This window comes from Papaver somniferum, unplaced genomic scaffold (genome assembly GCF_003573695.1).
Source record: "Papaver somniferum cultivar HN1 unplaced genomic scaffold, ASM357369v1 unplaced-scaffold_24, whole genome shotgun sequence".
Lineage (NCBI taxonomy): Eukaryota > Viridiplantae > Streptophyta > Magnoliopsida > Ranunculales > Papaveraceae > Papaver > Papaver somniferum.
The window spans coordinates 4,634,265-4,647,336 of record NW_020634374.1 but is presented as its reverse complement, the minus strand read 5'-3'; the positions used below and the strand labels follow the sequence as shown (position 1 = coordinate 4,647,336).

At 35.6% G+C, this 13,072-nt stretch overlaps 1 protein-coding gene across 1 annotated transcript; it reads left to right on the top strand.

Moving 5' to 3' along the window:
* The first annotated feature begins 10,408 nt into the window (after positions 1–10,408).
* Positions 10,409–12,048, top strand: LOC113340834 (pre-mRNA-processing-splicing factor 8A-like). The gene is made up of 2 exons (XM_026585894.1): positions 10,409–10,827; positions 11,562–12,048. Exons 1-2 carry the CDS (start codon positions 10,804–10,806, stop codon positions 11,901–11,903), a joined length of 366 nt encoding a protein of 121 aa, XP_026441679.1. The 5' UTR covers positions 10,409–10,803; the 3' UTR covers positions 11,904–12,048.
* The last annotated feature ends 1,024 nt before the right edge of the window (positions 12,049–13,072 follow it).

The window sequence follows — 13,072 nt, the reverse complement described above, 5'->3', positions numbered from 1 at the left end:
TTAACATACATCAGTCTGTCCCTAATAACATGCACACAAATTGCATGTCAAATTTCAGTTGGTTCTCAAAAGATCTAAAACTTTAAATATAGAAAATGATTAATCAATTAGTTGGAGTGCAAGACTATAAGTCAAGAGTGACTGTTTAATGTTTACGGCCTGCAAGATGACACTAGTTCGGCTGAAAGGCCTACTACCGTGTTAGAGTACTTTTTCATAGTTTACCAAGAGTGACTGTTTAATGTTTTTTTGGTCAAAAATTTCCCTTTGATCTGGCATATTGTTTTTTCTTTTTTGTAGGCCGGATTCGTACCAATCAATACCAAACTAAAGAGTATACTTTCATTTCTCTTTTAACGACCAAAGCGCCACAATCGCAAACCTAGTAAAGCTTCATATGAATGAGTATATTAAAGAGTTTGGGTGAAAATGAGTCTTTCCACTACCCACTACTATGATAGAATAGTGTGTTACTGTGTGCTCAATTATATGGATTCTTTGAATTAAGATTAAAATAAAAAAACAAAAAACAAAACTAAATGACAGATTTATCAAGATCGACAACCTAAAATAGTTCAGTAGATCAAACTTACGGCGACAATGATACTGACTGTTGTTGGCTCCATCAATAAATTCCACCTACTCTGAATTCAGCATAGAATCAAAATTAAAAGTGTACAATAATATACACATGCTATATAAACTAAAGGTTAAATACTCTATCAATTCATCTCCACTGATGAATTTCAGTGTGTTATTAAAGAAAACACACCTGATTAGCAAACATCTCATACATATGATAATTCTAAGATTTGAATCACGTACAAAAAAAATCAACATCTATTCTTAAAATAAAGCTTACAATCAAAATTAAAGAACCACAAATGAAAAATCAAAGCGACAATCAAACGAATTACCTCACCCTATTATCACAATGAATTTTTTTTTATGAAGTAATGATCATTAAATCAATCCGTTACAGATTCAAAAGCTTCAATTGAAACAAATGAATCGATCAAATAATCCTCCAACGAAAGAAAAAAATCAAACCTCAAAAGTTAAAATATGATGAAACAACAACAATATTGAATAAGAGGAACGAAAGATATGAGAATAAAATGAAAATTCGCAAGAATAAAATTATGAAAATGATTCGAAATTCCCTCTTTTCTCACCTAAAAATCTTAGATCTAAAAATGTTTTCTGAAAAACATATTTCGAAACCACAACCACACCACCACTTATTAAGCATCCACTGCAACTGGAAATCACCATCACTATCTTCAGCAGATCTAAAAGAGGAAAAAAGACGAGGTTTGCACGATGGATGAAAAGTAGAAAAAACATATCTGGGAAGAATATTAGAATGGGTTTGATAGGAGGGTTATTTTAATCGTCATCAAAATTAGATTTGTACTGAACCGTTAGGATTTGGACTGACTCGTTCAGGATTTGCTAAATTTGGACCTCCTAATAATAGGCCTGAAAGGACAGGACTAGAATGTCTAAAGCCCAACAACTTTGGGACTAAATGTTAATTTCTACATCTTTCTTTCATTTCAGGGTTCATGGATTATTTTAAGATTATCCCTTTGGAGATTACATTAGACGTTTTAGCTCGCTTATCTGTTGATTCAGTCCTTAACTGCAAGTTATATGCTTAAATTGGAGAAATCTTATTTCTCGTCACCCATCATTCTCCAAGAAGCACTCCCAATATCTCAATCATCCTTCCGGTTCTGCTGCTGATTCCGGTAAGTTGGGTTTTCTTGCTTTGACGTATCTGAAGAGAATTTTTTGGTATATTGAATACAATGAGAATCATGATGAATTAACTAAACCAATTCAGAGGATTAGAAGGATTAATTTCACCCCTCCGTTTAAGCAATTTTACTTTCTTGGTTCCTGTAATGGGTTGATCTGTCTACTTGACCTTTACTACCCATCTATTTGGATTTGTAACCCTGTCACCAGAGAAAATGCTATGCTTCCCAAAATCAACACATATTCTATTGGATTTGGTTATGTTTTTTCAGCAAATCAGTACAAAGTTGTAGGAATATATGTGTTGAAGACCCATATAGAAGTCTATGTGTATAATCTAGGCAGTGGAAATGGTTGGAGAAAGCTTGGAAACTTCAATTTTGAATCCAACTATGAATGGGCACAAGGTATCTTTGCTAATGAAGCTCTTTATTGGCTGGACGATAAATTGGAAATGATCATCCCCTTTGATTTGGCTGAGGAACAGTTTTGTGAACATATTTCACCACCTCCTTTGCCACCAAACAGTGATTGGTGTGACGCTAGGATAGGGGTTTTGGATGGTTGTTTGTATTTTGCTATTTATCTATGGGTCGAAGGAGACAGAGTTAATGACATATGGCTACTGAAAAACAAGAATCTCAATCAGGACATGAAAGAGGGAGAGGAACATCAGTCATTGGTTTGGAGTAAAGAGTTTAGGATTGACATAAGCAAATTGTCTGCTGTTACGAAGAGTGATCGAGTTTTAGCTTACGGATATAACTATATCAGCATTTATGACCCAAAAACTTCAACCTCGAAAAGGCTTGTGAAGTTTATGGTTGGCTTCTTGAAGTATCCCTTCACAAGAGCACCTTAGTTTCGCTGAAAGAATTAGGAGAAGAAGATACAACAACTATGGAGCCAGTTGAAATTGAAGAGACCGGAAGCCGTGATTATTCTTTCGAGCAGCTCCAGGAGGATGGTGAGCCCTGAAAATATATAAACTGGTAATCTTCGTTGAGTTTCTAGAAGTACTATTTATACCATTCTACAGACATTGAGTTTCATCTTGAAGAAATTGGATTACTATTAACCTTTGTGTGTGAACCTAACATAGTCGACCCAATAGCCGTGTTCTTTATTTTTGGGTATATTTCTTTGTTAATTCTGCATTTTGTTGGTGATTAGACATTATTTCGATGGTAGACTGTGATGTATATGTTAGTGACTTATTTCATGTACACATGGAGTTGAATAAGTATATGCAGGCAAAATCCAGGAAATGGGTGTTTTTGCAGTAGTAGGGAATACTTACTTCTTAACACTGCGTGATAGATAATTTTAGGGATCCACATATATACTTTTACATATTTTCGTCTACTGTTATGATACTGCTTCTGTTAGTTTTGTAGTTACTAGTGTCATTTTGCAGAAAGTGGTAGTTTGAATAGGAAACTTCCCTATTAATTTCTCTGTGATAACTAATATAATTTATGATTCCATTCTGTTGTTCACAACTAAGTTAATTGTTTTGTCTTCAAATACTGCTACTTTTGCGTCTCCATGAGAACGATCAGTTAGCAAGCTACCTTGTAGACTGCTATTGTAACTTTATTTTTGGTCAATATGACTACTGATGGTTTTTGGTCAATGTGACTACTGATGGCTTGAACTTAGATCAGTCTAGTTCTGGAAATTCAATGCCACATGGTTCTTTCTCTTAGTTCCAACTTTGTCTTCCCCACAGACCATGACCTTTTCAGAATGCTGTAGATATTGGCTTCAATTCTAAAATTTTTGTGGCTCATCAATTCGACTGTTGTATGGAATTCATAACTGCGTACGAAAGCCACAAGTGTTCTTAATGAGGCTTCAAAACTTGTTCCTTGTACAAAGATTGTATTTTGGTTATCTTACAGCTACAATTCTAGCATAAATTGTGACGAAATTAATAAGAATATTTCATGAAAAGATTGCAGCATTTGTAGGATCTTGCTTTATTCTGATCTTGCAGTAGTGATCATTGATTAGACAGATAATTAGTTGATACAGTAAGAGATATACTGTTCTTACAGTAAAGATCACTGAGTAGAATCATGTTCCATCTCTGTCGAACCCTACAAAATATGTTTGAATAATTAATATCTTCATAAAATGTTTTGAAGTCCGGTGAACCGGTGACGAATCTGTTTTGAAGCCCGATGAATCCCATGATATGATCATTGAAGAGTCAGTGAGCTTCAAAAACATGGAAACTGATAAATTGAAGCTCAAAACCACACTTCCATATGCAATCCTGGTTTTTGATAGTGCAAATTCGTAGAGCCTGCAAAAAAAATTCCTTCAACACCTATCAGTGAACTTGATGCTTCTGCGTCTGTGGTAAGGCTTCAGAAAGTTTATAAGAGTTGGCAATAAGCATTCCTAATCTATTTTTTTCAAATGCTAGTATTGCAGTTTTTAGATTTTTGATGCTGACTAAGTTGGTTTCCTCTGAAATGTTATAGGCGGGATGTTGGACTTTGCCACTTTCAAGCGGAGTTTGGTGTCTTTTTTCAACATTGAGAAACCCGAAATAACTGTTTCATGAAGGAAACGGGCAAGGACAAGAGCTGTTAAGGTACTCCTCGCTCGACTAACCATAAGTTGTAAGGAGTATTGTTTGTAATTGATTAGTTTCCTTACTGATATTTTGGGACCAAGTTGGTCAAAGAGGCACCCTATTGAACTCTTTTGGTTGTATTTCCTCTTTCTTTCTGGGGGACTCTGTTGTTCAAAAATCAGTTCTGGTCTAAGAATCACATAAACATCACTCTTCCTTATTAGTTGTTATTGCAAGTTATATTATGCCAGTCTAGTTTTGGAAATTCAACGCAGCATAATTCTGCATAAAGTCATCTTTTGTAAATACTCCAGATGTTTGCCTCGTGTCTAAAATTGCCGTGGCTTGTCAGTTTATCTGATATGTAAGAAGTCCTAAATTTGTGCTAAAGCCAACTTCTGACTGCTGACCTTGTTTTGGTGCAATAATACGTTGACATTTAGGTAACACAAGCAGTAGCTGTGACGGTTATCTCCTATTTTTAGTTCTAATGGAGTATAGAGTTCTACTGGCTCTCATGCTTAGAAGTAAATATTACTGTCCTCTCCTAAAAACTGATGGGAAAAGAATTTACTTCTGCAATTTATATGTATATTGGTGCTCAGCATAATGGGTCGCAGCGCAAATCTGTCTAGCTGTTTTTCCACAACCACAGCCTTTTCTTGGTAGGGAGTGAGAGAAACAGAAGAAGCATCTCCAATTGTTTGACGTCACAATTGGAGATGCTTTTATGTTGTCTACAATTTACTGCCGCGTGGTCAGGAATTTTACAAACATAACAATCACCCTTAATTAAAGTAATGCTGGATTCAGTTTTACGAAACATACCTTTCTTCTGAAGACTACGCTTATAATTGTTTGATGTTCTCGCGTTTGTCAGCTTTGGAAGAGTTGTGTTTATCCACATTCTCCTGGTATCCATGTCCCTTTCCAAAAGAAAACAATAAATTGTGTTACCCCATAAAAACTACTTTAGTTAACAACAAATTTCTGCTCGTCAGAATTTTTCAGTAACGTTTCTCTGTTTTGTAAAATATCAGAAAAATACTTTTACAACTCCAAAAATTCAAAAATTTTATGTGGGTAACTACCAAGATGGCTACTACATTAGGTCAAAAGGGTTCATCGAAATTCCTTCTATGTTAAGAGATAAATTCGAAACTCTACAACTGACCAAAAATTCGTTTTTTGTTTTTCACTTCACAATTAACATCCATGATTATTACAAATTCTAATGTCTTAAGATTGTTGGGTGCAATAATCAAAAACAAGGAAAAATTCAAATAAGCAAAAGTTATTAATACTTAGCTCCTTTATAGTGGAAGTGATTGATTTGATGAAACAGACGAGCTCCCCAAATCTCCGCAACAGCAACAAAGCAAAACTTTGGAAAAACAGAGTGAGTCACGTGTTCAACACGTTGCCCTTAAGACATTAGAGTCCGGCTACACTCAAGAGTGATGCTAAAGCCCTCACAGAACGGATATCTCCAGGATAAAACACCCTACTACACCTACTACTAGCATATGTAGTAGATGCTCAACTTGAGCTTGACAACTCCGAAAAACCCTTTAAGGAAAATCGCGAATGCATAAGAAAATAATATAAAATATTTTTCTTTGGGGTCCCTCTAAAATATAGAGCAACCCCTTTCCCTTAGATTTTTACAAAAGTAGTGAATTTGTTTAATAATGGAATAATACAACCTAAAAAGATGAACTCCCCGATGTGGGACTAAAAGCTTATATAGTCTCTTAAAACAACTAAAAAGTGGAAACTCCACAGAGTGGGACTAATAAGGTTTTCATTCACAACAACAATAAATTATAATTTTTTATTAAAACTTTAAAATTCGTATTTTATTAATCGTTTTCCAACAATCCCCCACATGAATGAAAACTCAATAAAACACGAAAAACACAGATAGATCTTGGTAAATTAACAACCCAATCTCATGACCCGAACTGACTGGATAAACAGACAGATCGTGCATGTTGAAGTCATACTAGCCATTCCAACGTCATCTCCCTTACACAACAGTGTGTTAACCCCAAGGTCATACTATGGATTGCAAAAATCATATAATATAGAGAGCTTTCATCTTTAGTTCCTCACAAGTGAGACTAAAGGTTCCTTTCACCGAAGTGAAAAGGCATGAACTAGTGAACCCTTAGTGACCCTTAGGTCCTAAGTTCCAGTAATACCAAAACCATCAAAATGAAAATCACATAAAAAACGTAGGAAATACCATTTTAGGCAGAGGTGTCCATGAGGTCTTGAACCTTTGCTTAGTGAGATATTACCAGAATTACTTGCTAGAGACAGTGAACTATGTCTTAAACTGCTACCGTTTGATGTAATTCGCGATAACAACCACAGATGATATCTCCGAGGTTGCTGCCAAGCTCGTGCCGTTTTGTCCAATTTGGCCCTGGACATATCCTGTTTCTCAGAATGCTCTAGATAATCAAAGCTCATATTCTCATAGGAAGCGGCCCCACTTCCTCATTCATATAGGTGAGTTTCCATAAAGAGTGTTACTGCTACACCCCACTTCAATCTTAAACTGAAACTATATAACTCATTAAGACTTCTTAAAAGTCATCTTTCACATGCAGTCACACTATCACGTCTACACCATAGGGAAGGGACAGAGAATGAAATTCTCTGATAGTGTTTACCTTTACCCACCACAAATTAGTTGTCTCATTCGAAACCTTGATCTTGGGATCTCCAGTCAGCAAGGTTGAGTATCCTTCATGGCAAGTTTAATTTATGAGCTTAAGCCCCATCCCCCTCGATGCATTTCTAACTATCTCTTTGGATAAACCTTTCGTCAAAGGTTGTGCGATATTCTCCTTGGACTTTATACAATCAATGGAAATAACGCCGATTGAGATTAGTTATTTTAAAATTTAACTATTATAGCTTGACTAACACAATGTATAGATATATAGCTGGCACAGGCCTATGCTAGAGAGGAATGTCTTCTAAAAAGCATCCTAGGCACTCGGCCCCCTCTCGTGCTTTATCTAACGCAATACTCTCAGATTCCATAATGAATTGAGCAATATATGTTTGTATGAAAATCTTCCAAAAACAAACCCTCTTGCTAGAGTGAAAACATATCCACTCGTAGACTTAGACTCCTCTGAGTCAACTATCCAGTTTGCATCACAAAGTCCCTCAAGGACAACAAGATACCTTTCGCAAATCGAACAAATGGTAATAAAGTATTTTAGGTACCATAATACTCTACTAAGTGCATCCCAATGATCTTGTTCTGGATTACAAGTATATATACTTAACTTACTCACAATATATGCAATGTCTGGACTCTTACAGTTCATTAAATTCATCAGACATCCTATAACTCTTGAGTATTCAAGTTAAGATACTCCATTACCCTTATTTTTCTCGAGTCTACAAGAAGAATCGTATGGAGTACACGCAGGATTTCAATCAGACTGATTGTATCTCATAAGCACAAATTCAACATAATGAGAATGACTAATACTATAAATGTTTGATTATCTTCTAATCCTCATCCCTAAGATTACATCAAAAGGGCCTCAGTCTTTCTAGTCAACGTTCTCATTCAGTGCATGCTTTTAGTGGAATAAATCACATCTATGTTTGTATCAAGTATAAGCATATCATCAACATACAAGCATACAATCACACAGGCATCCTTAATAAGTTACTTGTAAATACACTTGTAAGATTCATTAACTTAAATCCACTACACATTATCACATGATCATTATTTACGTGCTTATTTGAAAACCATACAAAGATTCGTTCAATTTATAAACTTTGTCTTCATAACCTTTCTCTAAAAAGTCCTCAGGTTGGTCTATGTAAATTTCTTTATCTAATTCACGGTCTTAGATAAGCTTTCTTAACATCCATCTGATGTATCTGCAAGTTGTTTATGGAAGCAATATCAATTAGCATCTCAACAGAAGTAATTCTCTTCACAAGTTAATAAGAATCAAGGAAATCTACTTGTGTTAAAAGGTTTTATAGCATATTTTGATTCTTCACAAATTTCACTTTTGTGTTCAAAATCCAAACTAAATTTGGGTACGCAGCCTATGTTAGCCAGTTAAGCATTGACTTATAAGTTTACGGTTCCAAGTCTACCACGTAAAATAATCAATCACACAAAGAAAACACAAGAATCAACTATGTTCACATCATCATTTTCCGTTAAGCTTATATAGACCCAAAGTCCTATAACTCTTTCTTAAAAAATCATTGCCTAGTTACAACAAGTTTTCCGGATTCAATTAAGATCTTAAATCTTTTTTGCATCTAAAACAGAACAAGATACAAGATTCTCGTATATGCTCGGAACATGAAAACTTCATTCAATGTGAGAATATTACATATATGAGCTTCTGCTCGACCTTTTCTTTTATGCAACCTCTATTGCAGATGAGTTACTCAAAAAGAGTTTCTCGACATCCCCTACCCTCTGATAGGAGGTGAACAGGTCTTTGTTTCAACAAACATTCTTGGTGGCTCCAGAGTCCACCTACTGGTCTCTCACATTGGTTATTAAAAATAACTTCCGACATCATGCCACTGAACTCGTTCTAGTTTGTTTCAACTAAATTAGCATTAACTTTCTACTTATTAAGGATTTTATGTTGTCTACAATTTACTGCCGCGTGGTCAGGAATTTTACAAACATAACAATTACCCTTAATTAAAGTAATGCTGGATTCAGTTTTACGAAACATACCTTTCTTCTGAAGACTACGCTTATAGTTGTTTGATGTTCTCGCGTTTGTCATCTTTGGAAGAATTGTGTTCATCCACATTCTCCTGGTATCCATGTCCCTTTCCAAAAGAAAACAATAAATTTTGTTACCCCATAAAAACTACTTTAGTTAACAACAAATTTCTGCTCGTCAGAATTTTTCAGTAACGTTTCTCTGTTTTGTAAAATATCAGAAAAATACTTTTACAACTCCAAAAATTCCAAAATTTTATGTGGGTAACTACCAAGATGGCTACTACATTAGGTCAAAAGGGTTCATCGAAATTCCTTCTAGGTTAAGAGATAAATTCGAAACTCTACAACTGACCAAAAATTCGTTTTTTGTTTTTCACTTCACAATTAACATCCATGATTATTACAAATTCTAATGTCTTAAGATTGTTGGGTGCAATAATCAAAAACAAGGAAAAATTCAAATAAGCAAAAGTTATTGATACTTAGCTCCTTTATAGTGGAAGTGATTGATTTGATGAAACGGACGAGCTCCCCAAATCTCCGCAACAGCAACAAAGCAAAACTTTGGAAAAACAGAGTGAGTCATGTGTTCAACACGTTGCCCTTAAGACATTAGCGCCCAGCTACACTCAAGAGTGATGCTATAGCCCTCACAGAACGAATATATTCAGGATAAAACACCCTACTACACCTACTACTAGCATATGTAGTAGATGCTCAACTTGAGCTTGGCAACTCCGAAAAAACTTTTAAGGAAAATCGCGAATGCATAAGAAAACAATATAAAATATTTTTCCTTGGGGTCCCTCTAAAATATAGAGCAACCCCTTTCCATAGATTTTAGAAAAGTAGTGAATTTGTTCAATAATGGAATAATACAGCCTAAAAAGATGAACTCCCCGATTTGGGACTAAAAGCTTATATAGTCTCTTAAAATAACTAAAAAGTGTAAACTCCACGGTGTGGGACTAATAATTTTTTTCATTCACAAAAGAAAATAATAAATTATAATTTTTTATTAAAACTTTAAAATTCGTATTTTATTAATCGTTTTCCAACAATCCCCACATGGATGAAAACTCAATAAAACACGAAAACACAGATAGATCTTGGTAAATTAACAACCCAATCTCACGACCCGAACTGATTGAATAAACAGACAGATTGTGCATGTTGAAGTCATGCTAGCCATTCCAACGTCATCTCCCTCACTCTGTCTCAAGACTCTGTACTTAATTCAGTGTGTAAAATTGCTTTTTTTTTTTTTATAATGAGATCTGTCTTTGCTTGTTCTTAATTTGTATTGTGTTTTGTTCTCTAAAACTGAAATCTTTTGAGATTACCTAACCTCCCTTAGCTAATTGAAAGTCATATTTAGATCAATTTATGGCTAGAGTCACTGATAACCTTTAAATTCTGTGATGAATGTGCAAGTTGCAACATTAGTCCTTTTTTTTCAGTTTGTGTATAAAATCAGTATGAACACAACTACTGCAAGCTCTATTACCTTCATCAGATTGATGATTTTGACGATCAATTGGACTGCTTCAGATTACTAGATATAATTGCTCTTTATTCCTCCATTGATGAATGCTCTCCCAAATCCTCAATTCAGTTTCTCAGTCATGATGTGAGGTTTTTGTTTTTAGCTCTTGTTGAAATTGCTGGTAATTCTATTACAATAGACTGAGAGAGCAAATCCTCAATAATGATACTGCTGCTTAATGATCTGGTAAAAACCAATCTCTTGAATTATTCCTGTAATTTACATTACTCGTCAGTTCATAAGCACCGGTCACTATTGGAACTCTTTAACCTGCATTAATCAGATTAGTTTGCATTCTAGTTTTTTATTTAATTCCAAGATAAAATTTCCATGATTATTATTCTCACCATAGATCATTCAGTCATTTGTCTCATCAATCATGGACGTTTTATCTTTCTTTCGAGCAATCTAAAATCATGCCTCTGTTCAATTTCCTCATCATCAAATCTTAGATCCTGTTGGTCTTTCTGGAGGTTAGTTTTGATGTGGAAAGATGGTTTGCCATGTGACATTGTGTCTTCTGATAATAATATGATTCTTGCTTTGATTCAGGATGACCGTAGCAAGCTTAAGAAAAAACAACATCGAGATTTTGTTAGTGACTTGGGTCAGAGTAGAGACTGTGTAGTTATGGATCTGTCCCATGTTTTAGATCCAGAGTTAGTTGCATTGGAAATAGAGAATGTTCACAAGGAGACAATTCATCCAAGGAAGAGTTAGAGGATGGATAGATCCTGTGCTGATATTCTTCTGTTTGCTGCCCATGGGTGGCCTGAATAGATCCCGTGCTGATATTCTTCTGTTTGCTGCCCATCACTGGCCTATGCCAAAGCCTAGTCGGCTGGTCAAATTATGTATTTAGTTTTTGATCTCAGTGTTTATACTTCATGGCCTAACAAACATATGTGGTATCTGTATAGGTCATCCATATAAGTGTGGGGGCAGGTCAGAAACATCTTTGGCATGCTGGGCAAGCGGAAAACTGCATCTCAAGAGCTGCTCTTGTGCGGTCCTTGCCAGTTGAGGAGCATCCGAAGCAGATTATTGTCACTCGTAAAGGAATGCTCGACTCTATGGAGGTCCACTTGCTTGATTTCCCCAATGTAGTTATCAAAGGCAGTGAGTCGCTGCTGCCGCTCCAGGCTTGCTTGAAGATTGAGAAATTAGGTGATTTAATTCTGAAGGCTACTGAGCCACAAATGCTTCAGTTTTCATGTTCAACAGGTGACATTTCCCTAGAGATAATTCCATTTTCTGTATAACAGCTGGAGAATGGGGTATCAAAATGAGTAACTCTCTCCGTCGGAATGTCCTTGAGTGAAGTATCAAAATGAGTTTGTGATCAAAATTATTCTCTTATGAAAAGAAGATCTACCTTTGTTGTTTTTAATATAATATCTAGATCAATTGTTTTGTGATGAAAATCAGTATGAGCACAGCCTACTGCAAGCTAAATCCACATGACGGTCTTGGCGAGATTACATTGCTAATCTTTTTTCCATTTCATAACCTCTCTTGCCTTCTATATCTGAGCAGAAATTAACTGTATTCACTAGAGACAATCTTATAAAAATTGGTATCAAAGAAACACAAACGTTATTGGAATCAAACATCATTCCATCTTTTGCAACAATATCTCTAACTGATAATCTGTGCAAGAGTTACAAGAAACCCAATACCAATAAACACAGCAATTTTTCAAGCCATATGAAGCAAGAAGAATAACTTCATCAATACAGGACCACAGAAAAATCGGATACTAACTAATAGGAGTGACACCTGCTTTGATTACCCATGAAAAACTCCTCCCTGTACCCCCTTCTATTTCTTCCCATCACGAAATCATCAACTATTGATCCTGCTTGAACACCCATAAAGAATTTACCGATACATGCATCATTATTTTCAGAAACGAAACTTCCAAATGATACTCTGGAACCTTTTTTTTTTAGTGCAACTGTTGTTTGTACCCCACTGGATTCTCCTGAAACAAGCTCGATTGCAGCAACTCCTTCTGGAACTTCATAGTCTTTTGCTTGTAGTGATGTATTTCACTACTGCCCATTGGTTTAACGGCGACCGAGTTGAATTTGATTCTGCGTCAATTAGAACGCCACCAAAGGAATTGTTGGGAATTGCTGGCCCGACTTCGAACCCGCCATTCACCACCAGGTTTTTCTTTTTCTTTTGGTGATTCCTTTCCCGTTTTCGTATATCCATATCAGTACTCGTTGTCTGTGTCCAAATTAGAACTGATTTAAAAACGTAACACACCGCCAACAAGAATTTATTTATTCATTCGGAAAATGGGAATTCATTAAAGAAAAAAAGGCAAACAGTAAATTATGAAGTAGTTTAGGGAGTTCAACAAAGGGTTTGCTCCGTGTGCGGAGCTAGCACACGACAAAGGTCAACGACCCCGTAGGTAGAT